Source organism: Dendrobates tinctorius, unplaced genomic scaffold (genome assembly GCF_039654945.1).
Source record: "Dendrobates tinctorius isolate UK_male_01 unplaced genomic scaffold, ASM3965494v1 ptg000097l, whole genome shotgun sequence".
In the NCBI taxonomy this organism is placed as follows: Eukaryota; Metazoa; Chordata; class Amphibia; order Anura; family Dendrobatidae; genus Dendrobates; species Dendrobates tinctorius.
The window spans coordinates 16749010-16769183 of NW_027361765.1; the positions used below are offsets into that span (position 1 = coordinate 16749010).

Here is a 20174-nt window from a genome sequence, read left to right on the forward strand (position 1 = left end):
TGCAGTGATTTTTTTCCTTGGCAGACCGAACATGTGCACGGACCCTAGACTAACATTGGTCCGGGTATGATCCAATATTTTGCAGGATCGCACCCAGACCGAAAATACGCTTGCCTGCTCCTGCATAATGTGAATTCTATGAATAGATCAACTAGAATTGGTATGGAGAATGGAAGCATTTACTGAAGCAGTTAAGTCACAAGAACTGACAGATCCTCTTGAAAAATGATCCACACTGACTACAACTTTTTTTTTCAAATAAAACATTCCCCATATGTCAGGTTTTACAACACATGTAAGAATTTTTTTTTTTAGAATTTTTGAAAATAGACAAAAGCATCTTGAGGAAAACGGCAAGCACAAACATTACAAAATTACAACCACACTCAACAAATGTGAATATCTTTAAAACAGAGCATTGCAGTACAAAACAGAAAAGAGCTGCACAATCCGGGGACATCCAGAATTTTTCAAGGTATTTCATTAGATTTTTTGGGGTAAAGGCCCCGTCTCACTAAGCAATCTCGGTAGCAAGATCGCTGCTGAGTCACAACTTTTGTGACGTAACAGCGATCTCACCAGCGAGATCGCTGTGTGTGACAGCGATCAGCGAGCGGCCCCCCTGCCGGTATCGCTGATCGCTGGAAGAAACCGCTGGACATTTCTTTGGTCGCTGGTCTCCCGCTGGCCAGCACGCATCGCTGTGTGTGACAGGCGGGAGACCAGCGATCAGGTGTAAAAAAATAATTAAAAAAAATAAAAAATATAGTTATTCTCACCTTCCGATGTCCCGTTCAGCCATCCTGCCTCTCTCCACGCTCCGGTCCCAGTGATCCTTTGCATGAATGACCGCGAGACTTTGTTATCCCGCGAGACCGTGACATCTCGCGGTCATTCGTGCAAAGGATCACTGGGACCGGAGCGTGGAGAGAGGCGGGATGGCTGAACAGGACGTCGGAAGGTGAGAATAACTATATTTTTTATTTTGATACTATTTTCTACAGCGATAGCCAGCGATGCCGGGCGCTCGGCGTCGCTGTGCTGATCGCTGGTGAAGCTGTCTGTGTGACAGCTCACCAGCGATCACATAGCGACTTACCAGCGATCCTGACACCTTCATATCGGTGTCGGGATCGCTGGTGAGTCGCTTAGTGAGACGGGGCCTTAAGTCACAGGCCTTCTTTAAATGAGCTGTGTCACCAAAGAGTGACTGTTCAAACCAAGTACAGTCATTTGGTGCTTCATGACGTGGTCAAATATTGAAGTGCTCCTGCCCACCTGCTTATTTTTCTCCAACCAAATCCTCTTCTTTCATTGACAGCTCTAGCTTGATAGAGCCAGAGAAGGGTGGAGATAGATGGAACCCAAGTAGGTGGGAAGGTGCAGTTAAATGATTGGCCACAAGGTGGTGCCCCGAATGCCTGTACTTGGTTTAATCAGTCATTCTGAGCAGACAGAGTCCCTTTAAGCATATTATGCTCTTGAAGTTAACCCGCAGCCATGTTTTTCTGTTCTGAGTTCTGGAATAACATTACATACAGTGCATAATGTAAAGTGAGCAGATCATCAGCAATAAGAAGGTGTATAGAAATAATATCTGATGGATTTTGTAAACCCTGAATAATCTCTCATGATACACAAACTCCTATGACTATTATTACTATAGATCAGAACATGCTGTATGCCAAGCATAAAAAGAGGCACCTGTCCTCACACGCCTGCATCTATGGACAAATATAGGTACTTACTCACCTGCTGAGCTTCAAGGTCTCCCATCATGTAGGCGGATTCACAATGTAGTATATCCTTGTTGGAAAATGCATTTAAAACAAACAGTCAATGAGAAAACAGAGAAGTAGAAGAAAACATCAGAATTAACAACTAAAAGGAAACACTACAGCACAAAGTATCATTCATATAGTGCAATGAATGCAGAAGAGCCAATATCACTGCACCCTCAGGAACATTCATATGCAGATAACCATGAGAAACTTCATTTTAGAGCACATGTAAGGCTAGGTTCAAACCAGCGTTTTGATTTTATCTGATAAGTACAGTATATATATACGTATATATACACAAATTAATTCATTTCATGGGTTTTTTTTTGCTTATAATTACAGTATATGTTGTGAATACACAAATGGATCCCATATTTCAAATCAATGCCAACATTCTCGTTTTAGAAAGGTTTACAGGAAACCTGTCTGAAAAAAGTGGTTGTTAAAAGAAGCGTTAGCTCCAGAATCACTTTTACCTGTACATATAAAAGTAATCTGCAGGTAAATAGTGTTTAATGTCTGACTGTTTTTTTTCAAGCGCAGCTACAGGGAGAAAATGAAGTTTGATTTTGCCTGCAGCTGCTCGTGCTCAGTCATTGTGGCGGAGTAGCGTGCTATGACAGTGAGCGCTCACTCTACTGAGTGTGGCTGTAATCATTCCCGGGACACAGACTGACAGTCACTTTCAACACACAACGCTGCAGAGTAAACTGTCAATCAATACGCAGAGGTATGATTAGAGCACTCTTAGGGTATGTGCACACGTTGCGGATTTGCTGCGGATCCGCTGCAGATTTCCTAGTGATTTACAGTACAATGTAAATCTATGGGAAATAAAAACCGTTGTGCACATGCTGCGGAAAAATCATGTCAATTCTTTGTGCGGATTCCGCAGCATTTTTACACCCATTCCATTATAGGAATCCACAGGTGTAAAAACGCATGCCAAATCCACACAAAATCCGCAATAAATCTGCACAAAATCCGCAGGAAAAAACGCAGATTTTGACCTGTGGATTCTGCCAAAAATAGCAGATTCTGCGTGGAAAATTCTGCACACGATTCCGCAACATGTGCACATACCCAAACTGTGAGTGGAGACTTTAATGGCTCCTCGCACTGCCCCAATGACTGGAAGCGAGAGGCTACTGGGAGAATATATCTTGAATTGCCATCCCTTAGGCCTCTTTCACACATCAGGTTTTCGCCGTCAGGCACGATCCGGCGCTTTTGACAGAAACCGGAAATGCAATGCCGGATCCGGTTTCCCTCCCATTGACTTGCATTTGCGCCGGATCGCGCCGGATGGCCATGCGTTTCATCCGGTTTTCGCCGGATCCGGCAATGTGTCGCGATCCGGCGTCTGGAAAAAACGGCTACTGCAACGTTTTTTGTCTCCGGCGAAAAAGCCGGACACGCCGGATCCGGCGCGTCCGTCTTTTTCACACAATGAAAGCCTATGAGCGCCGCAATGCGCCTGATCCGGCGAAAGCCGGATCCGGTGGCCGGATCCGTTTTTTTTGGTCTGAGCATGCTCAGTAGCTCTGCCCACTACAACCTGTCAAAGAAGGGCTGTAGGAACATGCTATATATAGTTTTCCAGTAGCCAATCCCGTTCGGAAGGCCACAAGGGTCAATTTTAAAAACCAGATCCGGCGTAATCCGTCGAAAAACGGATAGAAAAACGGATGAACCGGATGAGACGGATCCGGTTTTGTCGGTCAAGAACAAGACGGATCCGGCAGAAAACCGGATCCGGCACATCAGGTTTTACAAAACATTTGCCGGATCCGGCATTCCGGCACGACGCCGGATCGCGCCTGACGCCGAAAACCTGATGTGTGAAAGTAGCCTTAGCCGCTGCTCCAATACGCTTGTGAGGCATGGTATAAACACTATTTAGCTGCAGACTACCACTATATCTGCAGACAAATAGCGTTTTTGGAGGCGAGAGGTTTCCTTTAACCCACTGGCATGTTACCATATGGCTCCTAAATTCCATGGCAGAGATCCCCCTACTGAAAGTGCTACTCGCTAGTCATCTGGGAGGTTTTGCAGCAGTCACAAGTCACAGCCCTCTCTGTGACTGACATACCGCTTGATTTTTCATTACTGGGCTGGATACCAGTGAAGGTGGAGTAGAGCGGATGGGCAAAGAAAAAGAACAGTTACTGGTCTGAGCTGCAGCACTGGCAGGATAACTAGTGGCAGTGATGCATGGAGGCTCTAGAATTTCATTATCTTTTCTTACTAAAGCTACGTTCCCATGATGAGCTTTTGGTGGGTTTTTCACGCTGCGTGTTTTTGCTGTGTTAAAAACATATCTCCTTACAGCTCCAGCAAAGAGGAGGAGTGTGGGGAAGGTGACTTGACGGAGAGACATGACTGGTAGTAGGAGGGGGCGGTTTGTGCACAAGAGACGGAGATTGACAGGATAGAAGGGTGACAAATAGGAAAGGTATATAGGAGGGTGTAGTACAGAGAAATGATCACAAGATGGCAGGGGAGAATAGTTGAGGACTTAACAACAGCTTATGGCTCGAGAAACACACAGTCATGAGGGGTGGGGAGACAGGAACCCAGGAGGGGAATTCCCGGTGAGAGAGGGGATAAGTAGGAGTGGCTGGGGTTCCAGAGAGTTCAGTCCCGGGAGGAGCTTAGCAGAGGAAGGCGGAAGACAGAGAACGGAGAAAGCTCGGCCAGGGGACTGAAAGAAAGGACAGTCAGGGGGTGGCCCTGACACGACGTACCGCAGGACAGGCGAGGTGACATACCGCAGGACAAGTGAGGCCCCGGGAGTACCGACTGGACGGTGACCTCGGGCAGGTGAAGTGCTGGCGGTAGATGGGTCTAGGACAGCCCCAGTGAAAGATCCGCGAGGGCCGCCAACACGACTAGAAGACAGGTGAAAAGGTACCCGGCCCTAGAAACGGAGAATTGTACAGGCGGCTTCGGTGCGTGGCAGTGGTCATCAGGAGGACGACAAAATAAACCTGGAACTGTTACAACTGGATTCTGTCTCCGTCTCGTCTGTGCCTCATCTGGGAAGCAGCGGTCCACCCCCCAATCCCGGCCCCTACCACAGGATTTATAGAGATCTCATGCCCACTGTTCTTTTTTACTCAGCATAAAGTAACCTGTGGTGCGTGTTTCAAATCCGCAACATGTCTATCTCTCTTGTAAGTACGCTGAGTTTTATGTGCAGATTTTCCCCATAGACTTGCATTAGATGGGGAATATCCGCAGCAAAAAAACGCATGCGTTTTTAGTACGTTTGCTCAGCAGAAACACATAAAAAAATGCACGTAGTCTGCACCTAAGTATGTCAATAAAGCTTTGTCAAAGCACAAAAACAGGAAGTATCAAAAACAAAGAAGCTTTATTTAAAGCATGACGCATCAACAAGAAACAAAAAAATGCAGCGTTAAAAACACGATAAACACACATGCTAAAAAACATACAAAAAAGCAATGGATAAACGCAAGTAACCTAATTTAAATAACACAGAGAAATGGTGCAAAAATTCTGCAACATCAAAAACGCAACAAAAGCTCATCGTGGGAATGTAGCCTAAAATTTCCAATCAGGAGCTGAAGAATTGCTGACAACATTGTGTAACTCCCCTAAGCTTGGTAGGAGGCGTCCAAACTTGCAAGGTGAGTGTCACGGTCCCCGTCGCCATGCCTCCTGCCGCGCGCCTCGCCATGCCCCCCGCTGTCACGGTCCCCGCCGCCATGCCCCCCGTCACGCACTCTCATACTTACCCAGCGCCGCCGCCTCGCTTCCCCTTGGTTCGGCGGCGGCGTCCTCATCTGACCGGCCTGCGGCCTGTGACGTCATTGCGGGCCCTGCGCATGCGCCATAGGCCGCGGCCGGCTCTCCCTCGCTGATCTTATACTCCAGCGGTGCCCTGACCCGGTAGCACCGCCGGACTAATGGGGGCATATCTGCGGGTATATCAGGCCGCCCTCCCATAACGGAGGCGCCTGATCGTTGATGTTTCTTCAGCATTCTAGGCCCCGTGGGTTGCCTTGTGTTTGGCTTCCGCTCTCATATTGCTTTGTTCTTCCTTGCAGTCTTGCTCCGGTCCTGCCTATCTGTGTCCGTACCTGCAGTCCTGCTCCAGTCATGCCTACCTGTGTCTGTACCCGCAGTCCTGCTCCAGTCCTGCCTACCCGTGTCTGTACCCGCAGTCCTCCTCCAGTCCTGCCTACCCGTGTCCGTACCAGCAGTCCTACTCCGGTCGTGCCAACCTGTGTCCGTACCTGCAGTCCTGCTCTGGTCCTGCCTATCCGTGTCCGGTACCTGCAGTCCTGCTCCAGTCCTGCCTACCCGTGTCCGTACCTGCAGTCCTGCTCCAGTCCTGCCTACCAGTGTCTGTACCCGCAGTCCTACTCCAGTTCTGCCTACCCGTGTCTGTACCTGCAGTCCTACTCCGGTCCTGCCAATCTTTGTCTGTACCTGCAGCCCTGCTCCAGCCCTGCCTGTTCGTGTCTGTTCCGGCAGTCCTACTCCAGTCCTGCTTACCCGTGTTAGTCCCTGCAGTCCATTCCGAGCCGCCCCTCTTGGTTCCGGCTGCCGTGGCATTCGAACCCCTGGACCTGCTCCAAACGATCCCTGTATAGGGATCGGTTCCACCTGGTTGCTCATCCGGGGCCCCTCGGTGCCACGGTCCAGAGGGTCCACTCCGGGAAGCCTGCCTTGCCTAACGGTGCGCTAACAGTGAGCTGAACGCGGACACATGTCAGTCAAAGGGCATATTGACATCACCACCGGCAGTTTTAATTTAATAATGTAAAATCACTAACCCTAACTATCCCTAACCCTTACCACTAACCCTAACCCTAACTAACCCTAACCACTAACCCTAACCTACTATCCCTAAACCCTAACCATAACCCTACTAATCCTAACCCCTAACTCTACTAAACCTAACCCCTAATGCTACTAACCATAACCATAACCCCTAACCCTACTAACCCTAACCATAACTCTAACCCTAACCCCAACCCTACTAACCATAACCATAACCCCTAACCCTACTAACCATAAGCATAACCCTAACCCTAACTAACCCTAACCCCTAACCCTTACCCTAACCCTACTAACCATAAACCCTAACCCTACCCCAACTAATCCTAACCCAAAGAAAAAACACCACTGTTAAGATGGCGACCAGTTTTCCTGCTACAGCTTTCACTCTGTGCATTTTTCTAGCGATTTTTTTGCTCCTCTGCAAACTCCTTCCCCATTATCCTGAGGTGTTTCCCCTCCATTTTATCCATTATATAGCACTGTAGTGACTTGCATTGATATCGGAAATCGGAAATTCCGATATCCGATATTTTCCAATATCGGAAATCGGAATTCCGATACGATATTGGGCAATATCGCTCATCCCTAGTCAGCTCTGTTTGTAACACATATTTGCTAATATCTTTAATATGGAAACCCTTTTAATTTTGTGAATCAGTTTCCCAGATCAAAGGAGATAAAAAACCTCATACCCTCAAATGAGTGCAAGTGTGAACCTAGCACAAGAGCCATCTAATATCTATACACATCTGTCATGTCTATACACACTGGGCTGGCAGGAAATGACCTCCTGATAAAACCGTTCCATTTTACCATGTTATTCCCTGAACCCGTGGTAGCAGTATTAGGTGTGATCTCAATGTGACGGTTTTATTTTTTACCCACTCTGGCTTTTGCATGAGATAAAATAGATGGAGACCCCTCAGTAGCACTGCAGGCACCCGGACTTGTCTGATGCAAGCAATAGTGAATATCTGCAAAAGTATTTCGTTTTTATTTTTTGGACAAATGTAACATTTCAGTGAGAATCTCCGATCAGTAGTTTATTATTCGCTCTATACTTAGCTAATAGTGGACCTCCAGGGACAATAAAATGTCATGGTCTGCAGTTGTGTACAGCAGAAAAATGCTGCAGACTATTTATACAGCTGGTTATTCAGACTTGAGCACAGATCTGACATTTTATCAGTAGTTGTTCTTGCATCTGATGCTATTAGTGCGATTATACGTGTTACCATAGTAACAGATAATTACAGCGCTCATGGACTTACATGTCCTCCTATGGCACGGTGGTCTGAAACCAGTCCACAGTCAGTGCCAACCCTAACACCTACTATATATGCACACCCATGTATATACTGTGTGTGTGTGTGTGTGTATATATATATATTTTTTTTTGTAGCTTTATATGCTTTGTGAAATGATTACATTATGTGTTCATCTTCTGGCCACAATTCCTAAAGATGGAGGCCACATGAGAATAATCAATGGGACCTTTTAAGACTTATGGGTATCTTAAGGTGCCCATTAACATTAGAGCAAAGTACACCAAACAGACTGATTTCAGAGGAAGTGGCTGACTATTTTATGTGTATAGGGGACTCCTGACTCTCAATAAGAGATGTCTGCCAACTTCCTACTCACCTCTCCCCATTGAAAACACATGCATACCTGGACAAACTGGGCATCCATGTGTATGAGTCAACAGTGATTGACAGTGCATAGAATGCTTCAGAGAGGGTCGCTCTCTTGGGAGCACCATGAATGAGCTGGAGAGCAGAGTAAAGGAACACCAGTGTCTTATGTTGTGATGGACACAACCGTCCATGTATTGGCCATTATATCATATATAAGCCATTAGATATAAGCAAAAAGATTTGTTGCATACCAAGCGTAGGGTCATGACTTCATGGGTCCTGGGAAATGACAGAGGTGCCCAGGAGATGCTGGACCTAGGATGCCGGCTACCGAAATGAAGTCCAACTGAAGAAGGGACCAGAGGTTGGAATTTATGCCCATTAAACTTTTTGATTATTTCTATTTACCACTCATTTACAAGTATGGCTGGTTACAACTGTCCCTGACTATAACAGATGTTTGTTTGGTTGCAGAAGCCAAACGTATGGTGAATTCCTAGCTTTTATTTATAGATGGGGTTGGTGTCATGAGTCAACCCCTTTAACAGGGGTTGACTCACAGAAGAAAGCACATCCCAATAGTCCAGCAGGACATAGGGTAAGGGATAATTCCGAATTCACAGATTTTTCCTGTATGCAAAAAGACAGACCGAATTTCATCAGTGTTATTTTTATGAGAGTTTCATAAGATATGGGTCAGTTTCATCAGTTGTCCTCGCATGAAAAAAATGATAGAGCTTTGTCAAGCTGCTCCTACCAGTTAGTGAAAAACGGACAGCACAAGGATGACTTCTGAGTGCTGCCCGATTCTTTCACAGACCCATAGACTTGCACTGGAGAGCTTGATCCTTAACTCAGATCAAAATAACAGGTGGCTCCATGATTTTGCACAGACCACCTAGTCCTCAAAAATACACGGACGGGAGAACAGCCACATGAGATAAAATAAGTAAGAGTGAAAAATACAAACCAAACTCATAGGTGAAAAATTGATGCCTGAATGAGCCCTAAGGCAGGTCCCGATCCTTATCTGGGTACTGGGACATGCAGACCTTTCATACTTTAGGCTTACATGAATGAGAAAGGACATCTACAAAATACAGACCACAAATACCGGCACTTGGCAGAAGATGCTACTAAAGAAATACATAATGGCAGATTCTGGTGTAACACAAAGAACGTAATTCCTCAGACCACATATCTTCTATCACATCAAATTATCCAGAAATTGTGAAGAAAACTGCAACTCCAGCTAAGCGGTCTATAATAAAAGCATTGTGTGTTTTTTCTGACACTGCCTTTAATCTTTGAATGCCATAATCTGGACTTAATATAAGTAGAGCTATGGCAAAGAACCTACCATTTCCATGAAAGCATATTTATTTAGTTTTAATCCACGCTTTCCTGTCAAAGCTAAGCATCAGTCACAGGAAAAATCTTTAAATTTACAGGATCATCTGGCAGAAACTATTCTCCTCTTTTCACAGTGTTAGATTGACAGTGTACAGATAGCCCAGACGCCGCGTATATGGGATTTCTCGGGGACTGCACACAATATTGTGTAGTGCTGCTGAAGATTAAAGGGATGTTATTAAATCATTGGAAAATACACCCTGTTCATGCCACAGACCCCATCAGGTGGAAAGCTGCGTGTGACTGATAAGACCACCACTGTTCCATGTAAATGACTCTCTGCCATCGCTGTGATTGAATCCAGAGTGCAAAGTGTCCCAATTTTACTTCTCTACAATAAATTATTTCTAACGAGTCACATCAAAGATTTGTGTTTATTGTTTGATTCATGTATTCTTTACAAAATCAAATCACCCTTTTATGTTTCCGTCCTGGATGGGCCTCACTGGCTTTACATGGAATGAATTAGCACTGACCCTGCTTGTGTAAATGGGCACACAGAAAAAAATACATATATTGGGCCCAATTTATAAGGGTGTTTTTACCATAATACTGCCATAAAACATGTTAAAATGTCACAAGGTTTTTGTGCAGCTCAAAGTTGTGTAAACATGTTTGTCATTTTTACGCCACTCCCAACCAGCTCCACTAATTTTTAGAAAAATAGGTGTAGCTGGGGCTTGACAGGTCGTGACCAAGCATATCTTTCAAATAAACCAAATAGAATTCAGTGGCGCTTCTGTACATAAAGAATATTCCAGCAGCAGTCACTCAGACACTCGTCACAAAATGTCAAAAGAAATAAGTCAATCACCAAAAGAGAAGTGTGCGCATAGAATACTCATATGAAAAAAAAAACAGATAGTACTGAATTAAAATCCCCCCTCTACTATTTTGTTTGGATTATGATCAGAGTTAATTTTGTCTTCCAAGTACTTAAAGAATGATTTGTTACTGTTGTTAGGGCCGTAAATCTTAAAAATCAAGACATCCTCCCTTGTGCAGTCATTATCAAATGTGATAGCCTTCCCTCTCCATCAGTCTGATGGTTAACCAAGCGGTGTACAAAATGTTTGCTGACTACTGTAATTACCTCAGCCTTTCTATGATCAGATGATGATCCATAAACACTCCCTACCCAAAGTCTCCGCATACGGACAAAGTCCACCTCAGGCAGATGAGTCTCCTGAAGGAAAGCTGTTGAGGAGAGCCATAAAATCAAATACTTAATTTACCTCAAGACATAAGAGATTGAGAGAACCGACCCATAAAGTGTATTATTTCACCTTACATAAGCTTGCTCAGATCAAAGTGTGACACTAAACATGGCTGCCATTTCCTGTTTCACCACACACCATGCTCTGGTATTCAAAAAGATGCCCACCCTGATGACCTCATGGATCCGCCCACGATGGCGCCCACCCTGATGACCTCATGAACCAACCCAGCCTGATGACCTCATGGATCCACCCATGATGACGCCCACCCTGATGACCTCATGGACCAACCCAGCCTGATGACTTCATGAATCCGACCATGGACTAGTTCATTGCCCAACCCACTAACCAATGGAATACATCCAATCACTCCCATTTTAGAGCTAACCGAGTCCCCTTACAGGGGTTATATAAATCTATGTTCGGATAAAATAAAGGTCTTGGAACTGAGCCATAGATTGACCAAGGAGAGCTTACTGTGTGTGTCTGGTGCTATATCTTTAGTGCATGGACTTGATCAATACCCATTAGGCCAGGAGTAGGCATCTAGTGAACATTTCTTATTGTTCAACCTAACAGAGCTATGTCTGGTTTAAATTGTTTCAAATGTCTAAGAACCATCATTCATTTTTGAGGGGAGTGCAACCCCTTAACATTCCAGCACAATACTCTCATATATAAGTATGTATAAAGTGGGTCTAGATGTCAAGTCAGAGCCATCTGAGAGTTGTTGTAGACAACATGTTTCAGTTCTCTCTCTACATTTTATGTAATTTGAGGCAAATGAAGAGGGAGAAAGGAAAGGGGGGAGGACAGTGGGGGAAAAAACTTATCTGTTAAACATTCAGTCAACATTAACATTAACTTTGGTAATATCCACAATTACAAAGAAAACAGCCTTGGGAGATTGAGTAACAGTCCTACCAAGACCATTTCACCCAGAGGGTGCCAGGTGGATTGGCTTTCACCCCATAGGGAAATGGAAAATGAACAGTAATTGGGCTTCTCTTATACCTGACCTTGTGAAACAAGAATCTCCTCAACCCTCCAACATGTCTAAAAAGAAACACGTAACATGGCAAGAGTAATGAAAATATTAACAGTGAGACCCATAACAGTCAGGTATGCGGATCATGTCCTCCCGGGAGTCCGTTGACAGTATTATCCGCCGACCTTCTCGGTGTTTGTTGATCCCTTGGTCTTCCCGGAGAACAGCCGTCTGCAGACTGTGTTCTTGACTTTAGTAGTTCTTTAGAGAAAACGTGTCCTTTGTCCGGGGAAACAAAAGTGTGGGAAATGCCTGAACTTTCCTTAATCAGCAGAACATCGAGTACCTGAGTTGGAAGCGAACACCCTCCTGGTATAGTCTTGCGCAAATAGGGCTAAAAGCCTTACGTCATCTAGTAACTTCCGTTGAGAAGTCATAAAAATGAGAATTTTGTGACCACACAACATCACCGGTTGGGTACGTCTCCGATAGGCCTGTAAGATATCCATTTTGTCATTGTAGTCCAGGAAGCGTATAATGGTCTGGCGTGGGCGTTTCAAATTTCTCCCTTCAGCTGTATTCGAGGAAGTCAGCGGCCCCACCCTATGGACCCTCTCAACTCTGCGACCTGCAGAAAGATGTAGGGCCTTGTATAGCTCGATTTTACAAATTGTCTTTAAATCCTTAGGTGGAAAAGATTCCGAGAAACCCACTAGACGTAAATTGTTGTACCGTGACCGATTCTCCAGATCGTCGACCCTATCCCACAGTAAGGCAATCTCCTTGGTGAGTGATATGATTTTATTGTGGTCACTATAGGTGTTGTCTTCAATATTTGACATTCTCTTTTCCAATTCAGAGATACTTTTGGCCTCTTCATCTTGCCGATCTTGTAATTACTTTAGGGCTGTATTTAAAGAATCTTCACTGATAGATTTGATTTCTGGCATAATTTTAGCCATCATGTTAGCAACCACAGAGGGGATGTTTATTTGAAGATCTAGGTTTCCAGATAATGGTGATGCGGTCTGGGTGGATTCAACAGGTCTAATGTCAAAAGTCATCCCAGTAGACATCATAATGGCGGGCTCCCTAGAGGGTCGGCGTTGCCTTTGACCACTGACCACTTTGACCACATATAGGGGCTAGATATTGCACAGCCTTGATCAACTGTGGTCTATCAGGTCGCAGCTCAACTGTGCCAAGCTATAGGCGGTTATCCGGATTCGGCGGAGGGCTGGGGGACATAGATCATATACATTCACACAGTCAGCGCCCGACCCGGAAGCCATATAGTTTTTGGTATTAACAGATGCCTCTTGTTGTCAGGACGAAGAACGGCGAAACGCGCGTTGAGGGAGCAGGCGGGGGTCTATTTTCATTACATGTAAGTCACTTTACTATAGGTTCATGCACTTTACTTTCTAGGCTGTTTTTTTGCCCTGTGGACATTAGGTGCTGCTTATATGCGGTTCAATTCAAATAAAAATGGTTGTGTACTGATAGTCTATTTGTATGGACTAGGGCATTTCTGAGGACATTTACCCATTCAGCTATATGCACTAAAATAAAAGGCAACTTTTTTGCTATTGGTATAGTTTTTGTGCACTGTCACTTTATTATGTATTTATTATCATACTACTAGGCTGTTGGCACCTTAATTTATATAGCATTTGCACTTTATTTATTAAATACCCTCTCTTGTGTCCACAAATTGACTTCTTTGATATTTTTGTGAAATTGAATATAATAATTGTGATGACATTCTCCCCTTTTACCTGCTTGGTTAGCGGTATTCTTTGCTTGATTTTTTGCAATTTTGCTGAATTAATAAAATTATTTATGCATAAAATAACTCTTGACTTCCCTTTCTCTGCCTAAGGGCTCATACTCACTTGCGAGAGACTTGCATGATTCTTGTGCGTGTCTCTCGCTTGAAAACCTGGCACTGCTGCCGGCACTGGGACCGGAGCGTGCTGTTACATGTATTTCTATGCAGCCGCACGCTCCGGTCCGAGTGCCGGGTGCAGTGCCAGGTTTTCATGCGAGACACGCACTAGAATCATGTGAGTCTCTCGCAAGTGAGTATGAGCCCTAAATGTGGCATTCGTGGATGGTTTGTGTTGTCATAGATAGAGTTTGGAAAATTTTTGTGCCATTAAGTGGACATTTTTGTGTACCTTATTAAAGTCCCAGGCTCAAATTGCGGCCCCTTTTTCCTCCACAATGTCCACTTGTAGCTATTCAGGTTGCGTCAGTCAGCTCACCTCTGCCCAGGGTGCACGACTCACCTGGGCCCCCAGAGCACTGACGTTGCCTCGTAAGCTCCAGCCGATGCCTGCCTATAGGCCGAGGGGACTCCAAATCGCTGATCCCATGTCGGCTGCCAACAGCAGAGTGTGCGGGCCACAGACGCCACCACAGAAAGGGCCCAACGGCAGTATGGTGCCGGTGCCCGACCCCACGCAATGCCACCTCCTCCTCTTTGCCCGCCAGCCTCCGGGCACCTGCCTCTCTCTCGGGGAGCCTCCCAGCCCACCGTCAGGAGCACTTCAGGTGTCAGAACGCAGTTGGCGGGGGGCGCCCCGTGACGGTACAGCAGCCGTTGCCTCTACGTTACAGAACGCGCCCCGGTCCAGCCGCCAGGCCCAGAGGAGGGAAACCTCGGCGCTCGGTCTCAAAATGCCGCCGAATCTACAGGTAGTGGAGGAATTGCGTGGATGAGGGTTATTGGGGGAGTGACAGAGTCGGTGGTATAGCAGTGTGAGGGGCCCAGATGCGGTTAGATGTGACGGATTAGGTCCTACCAGCCTGGAGCCTACTAACATGCGTCTGTCAACCCCCATGATTCATTTTTTATGTAAAATTCTCCATGTGTATGTATAATTTCTATTAGGAGTAAAGCAAATCTCGGTATTTCTGACACGTCTAACCTTGACAAGATATTGATATCACTCGGCTAGATGTCACTGCATCAAAATGATGGAAGAATGCAGCACAACGTCAGTGCAAAGATACAATCTAAGCACAGACCAAAAGGGAGTCACAGAGGGGAAAACTTCCTGGTAAGATGGTGCAGACTATACTGGATAGATGCCAAATTCACAAGAATGTAGGACTAGCATGTAAGTATGCAAGAAAGGCCCAAGCAAGTGCCTCACACTTAGAATTACAGCGAATTACATATAGTATACTTATTTTATGCTCCATACATAATCTGAAATAAGGTGAAATATATTCACCAATTAGAAACCGTGGAACTTAGAAATAATATGTACAGGATATTCTCTGCATACACATGTGATTTTAGGAGCTGTTTACATTTGAATTTGGGGGTCCATTTTGAGCAACATGCAGTATTTTTTCTTCTAGTAAAATTACAGAAACCAGACAGATCGTTATATATTCTACGGTATTTGTCGGGCACCATTTGTGACAATCATCTGACAGATCCGTTTGAGTATGAATTTAGTTTTTCTGTTATTAAAATTCCCTGGAATTCTTAATATGGGATTACATAGCCTTGTAGGTGGTGGTGAGTTTTACTGATAGACAGTAATGTGCTCAGAATGCGTAGAAGGTTCAATGCCTAGTATGTAAAAGTATGAGTAAATACCCTAGTTGGGCAAATAAAAGTGAAAAACCAATTAATTAACATATAAAAAATACACATATAATTAGACACATTTTTCCTCATGAAAATATTAAATAAAAGTGATTAAAAAATAACCACTACATAAATTTGGTATCCCCATAATTACAATAATGGTATATAGTTCATTCATCTGCTGCATATGTCCTGCATGTCATCTGTAACCACATTTCCATCTCTGCTAGCATATTTAATAGTATAGTTCATTCATCTTACTGCTTGTCCCTTAAGTTGTAAGGTCATGTCACTTTCTCAAAGAGGTTTATGATCCATGTTGGCCTGCAAACTTGTTTATTTATCTCTACATTTATTGTCTCCTGCTGTCTTAACTTAGTTGATTGATTGCTAAAGAGTCAAAGTATTGTTAGATCTAAGAGCAAACCTCCTATACATTCAGACATAACTTTGGGGATGCATTTATGTACATTTTATTCTCAGCACATTTTTTCAAAGTGCCTTACAGTTAATCATGGCACTTAGACAGGGCAGGAGACAGGCAAGACATTTAAAGAAACCTATTTCCAGAACATTTGGATTGCATCAAATATTCACCATATGCATTTGTATAATTTATATCCTGGCAGCTGCCTTCACTCACATCCACCATTCTTGCACTAACTCTTTACACTCCATCTTGATCAGCCCCTCTGTCCTTTCCTCTCATATGCACTCATGCACATTTCACATTGCTAAACTGCACATATCCTTTCAGTCCCCCCATCCAACACAAGAGACGCTCTCACAAATCACTTAACCATCTGCTCACTCTTTCTATCCTCCTTCTCCTAGTCGCAGGAGATATCTCTCCCAACCCCAGTCCCTCATGTTATACTAAGTTGAACCCCTCATCTACTACATTCAGAAACCCCTCAAATCTCATTAATATTCCCTGCATGCCTTCTGTCTCTTTTAATTGTGCCTTTTGGAATTCTCGCTCAGTGTGTAATAAACTCTCCTTCATCCATGACTTCTTCCTTTCTGATTCTCGTAACCTTCTGGCTCTTATTGAAACCTGGATCCAGAAGTCAGACACCACCACTGCTGCTGCTCTTTCATATGGTGAAAACAGTATCCATAGAACAAAAAACATAATATTCTCAATGAAACCCTAAGCCAAGTGGCACCAAGGGCCTAATCTACAGGACACTCTCAGATGTCTCATAGCAAACCAAGAAGAAAAAGACAGACAATTTGTCCAATATAAAACATAACAAATTGTATTAGACACATGATTAAAATACCAGTGTATATACACAGACTCATATTCTCTACATTTTTAGCCGCCATAATTTCCCTAACATGCTCACGTGCCCTATCCCTTAGTTCACGTGATGTGAGACCAATATAAATTAGTCCACATGAGCAGGTTGCATACTATATAACGTGTGTAGTGCTGCAGGAGATGTAATCAAGGATTTTAAACTCCTTCTTCCCATCTGCAGATGTAAAAGATGTGGCATGTACTAAATTTCTACACTCTAAGCAGTCACCACAATGAAAGCAACCCCTCTCTCTGTTGTCCTGCATTAAAAAGATCCTGGAATTTGGACACATAATGGCTATAAACAAGAAAATCCTTAAGGCTCCTACTTTTTCTTGCTGTCATAAGGGGTGATGATAGAATTATCTTGGAGAGTGTTGGTTCTGTTTTCAATACAGGCCAATGTCTATGGAGGATCTCCCTAATTTTATTCCATTGTTGGTTATGGGTGGAAATAACTCTTAGCCCTATGATAGCCTTGTTTAATACATCTCTTACTGTAGCCCTGACTCAAAAACCTCTCCCCAAGGTCCACAGCCTGGTTCTCAAATAGTGAATCAGAAGTGCATAATCTCATCTTACAGAGGAATTGGCCTGTCCGAACTGCCCTAATAGTCGAGCCAAGATATGCTGAAGATGCCTGCAAAAGTGCATTCACTGAGGTAATCTTCCTGTAGATATCAGTCAGTATGTAATAATCGATCGTTTTGATTTCTGATTATGATGTCCAGGAAGGGATCTCCTCCTGATGGTAACAGTATGTGAGCCTGATGTTGGGAGTAATTGCAGTTCAATCCCAATATAAAAGTTTCTAAATCATTGACAGATCCCTGTCATATGAACAAGATGTCATCTATATATCTATACCATCCAAGGATCTGGGAGGTGTCGTGCGCATCATCGGGAAAAATGCCCCTCTCTCAGTACCTCAAGAAGAGGTTACCATACGAAGGTGCACACGCTGCCCCCCATAGCTGTACCCCTACATTGATGAAGAATTGATCCTTGAATGTAAAAAAGTTATGTATTAGGATGAACTCCAACAGCTACAACACCAGGCCCCTAGTGTCTGCATCTAAATTACTTGACTCAAGAAAGAATTGAGTAGCCCTCAGACCATCCTCATGTCGTATACTCTTATACAGCAATTTAACATCAGCTGTCACAAGCAACATATCCAGTTCGAGATATAAATAGTCCAACTGTCTCAGGACGTAAGTAGTGTAGGAGGGCAGCGTCTCCACCTGCGGTCGCTAGTAATGTTCCACGAATTTGCACACAGGGTCGCATAATCATCCTATTCCAGAGATGATCAGATGCCCAGAAGAATTCACAGGATCTTTGTGGACCTTGGGGAGAAGGTAGAAAGTAGGGACCACCGGAAAATTTGTAATGAATCCTTCCACTACCTTTTTTGAAATTACACCCCTCTCACATGCCATCTCAAGTATATTACTCAATAAAAGTCAGCATAGGGTTCTGAGGAAGGGGTATATAGATATCTTTGTCCAGCAACTGTTTGAAGGCCTCCCTCTCATATTTCTCCACCGGCCAGATCACCACAGAAAAAATTGTCTCTCTTTTTCTACTTGGTTTGCTCTTTCATATGGTGGACTACATTTCTGTCATACCCCAAGATCGGACAACAGACCAAGTGGAGGCGTTGGTAGGCTCCTATCACCCAAATGTACCTTTCAAGTCATCCCCCCAGACCCTCACTTATCTTCCCTTCTTTTGAGGTCAATGCTGTCAGACTCTACATCCTCTTCTCCATGAGAGTGGCAGCTGTGTATCATTCTCCGGGGCCCTCTCGTCAGTTCCTGGATCACTTTGCCATCTGGTTTCCACATTTTCTTTCCTGTGACATCCCCACCCTAATCAAGGGAGACTTTAACATTCCTATTGCTTTTGCCCTCTCCCCATCTGCCTCTCACCTTTTATCTCTAACCTCCTCCTTCGACCTTTCGCAGCTTAGGCCTGTTTCACACATCTGTTTGTGTCTATCAGTCAAAATCCGCCGTTTTGCAAAAAAAAATGGATCCGCCATTTTTCTTGGCGGATCCGTTTTTTTTCCCATTGACTTGCATTATCGGCGGATCTTGACGGATGGTCATCCGTTGTATCCGTTTTTTTTAAGGATCTGCCAAGATTTTGGCGTCCGTTGACATGACAGGATGGACAATGAAACGTTTTTTAGGCTGGCCGGATCCGCATTTGTCACTGTGCATGCCCGGAAGCATTGCCTTTGCCGGAAAATTAACCCTAAATCCTGTTCTGGCGGCTAGTAAAAATTCTCTCTCTCTCTCTTTCCTTTAAATTTCTGCCTTCCCCGGATCCGTCAAAGCCACGGTCCGGTAGCACACGTTGCTTTCAAAACAGTTGCGGATCCGTGTCCCGCCATTTCCACGGATTGCAGCTGACGTAAAAGACGTATGTGTGAAACAGGCCTTACTAACTCTCCTACGCATGATGACGGAAACTCCCTTGACCTGGTTTTCTCCTGGCTTTGCTCAGTGTATGATTTTACCAACTCCTCTCTCCCGATCTCTGACCACAACCTTCTTTAATTATCTGTCAAGAACGGTTATCCCGCTCAGGACACCCCCACTTTCCACACTTATAGAAATATACATGCCATTAACACCCAGAAACTTATGAACAATTTGCAGTCATCATTGGCCCCTATCTCCTCCCTCTAATGTCATGACTCTGCAGTAAAACATAATGAAACACTGCAAACTGCCCGGGATGAAGCTGCACCTCCTATACACAGAACAACTTGACAAAGACAGCAACAACCCTGGCACACGCTGCAAACACATTTTCTACAGCGGTGCTCCAGGTGTGCCAAACGTATGTGGAGAAAATCCAATCTGAACGAAGATTTCATCCATTATAAGTTTATGCTTAAAACATACAACTCTGCCCTTCAACTCTCCAAACAAACCTATTTCAACACTCTCATCACCTCACTATCCAATAATCCTCAACGTCTCATACCCTACTCAACCCAAGAGTGCAGGCCCCAACCACGGATCTCTGCGCTGACGATTTGGCCAATTATTTCAAAGAAAAAATTGACCATATCCGACAGGAAATTTTTTCCTAATCTCCTCACACCATGCACTGTCCTCCCTCCCCCACTGCATCTAGCTCACTCTCTGACTTTGAACCAGTCACGGAAGAAGAAGTGATCAGGCTCCTTGCATCTTCTCGCCCTACTACTTGCACCAGTGACCCTATTCCGTCACATCTCCTCCAGTCTATTCCCCCTGCTGTCAGCACTCACCTAACAAAAATTTTCAACCTCTCTCTCTTCCGGTATCTTTCCCCTCCTCATTTAAACATGCCATCATACAGTTGTACTTAAAAATTTACATACCTGGCAGAATTTTTGCTTTCTTGGCCTT

At 44.4% G+C, this 20174-nt stretch overlaps 1 protein-coding gene across 7 annotated transcripts in view; it reads right to left on the reverse strand.

Moving 5' to 3' along the window:
• The window catches only part of TJP1 (tight junction protein 1), a 613045-nt gene that overhangs the window by 487468 nt on the left and 105403 nt on the right, over nucleotides 1-20174 (reverse strand). For 4 of the 7 annotated variants that reach the window (XM_073586922.1, XM_073586923.1, XM_073586926.1 and 1 more), the window contains exon 3: nucleotides 1753-1806. The exons of the other annotated variants lie outside the window; for them this stretch is intronic. In XM_073586922.1, the coding sequence (XP_073443023.1) occupies nucleotides 1753-1806 (54 nt within the window). The remainder of the gene's footprint in view (nucleotides 1-1752; nucleotides 1807-20174) is intronic. 7 annotated transcript variants of the gene reach the window in all.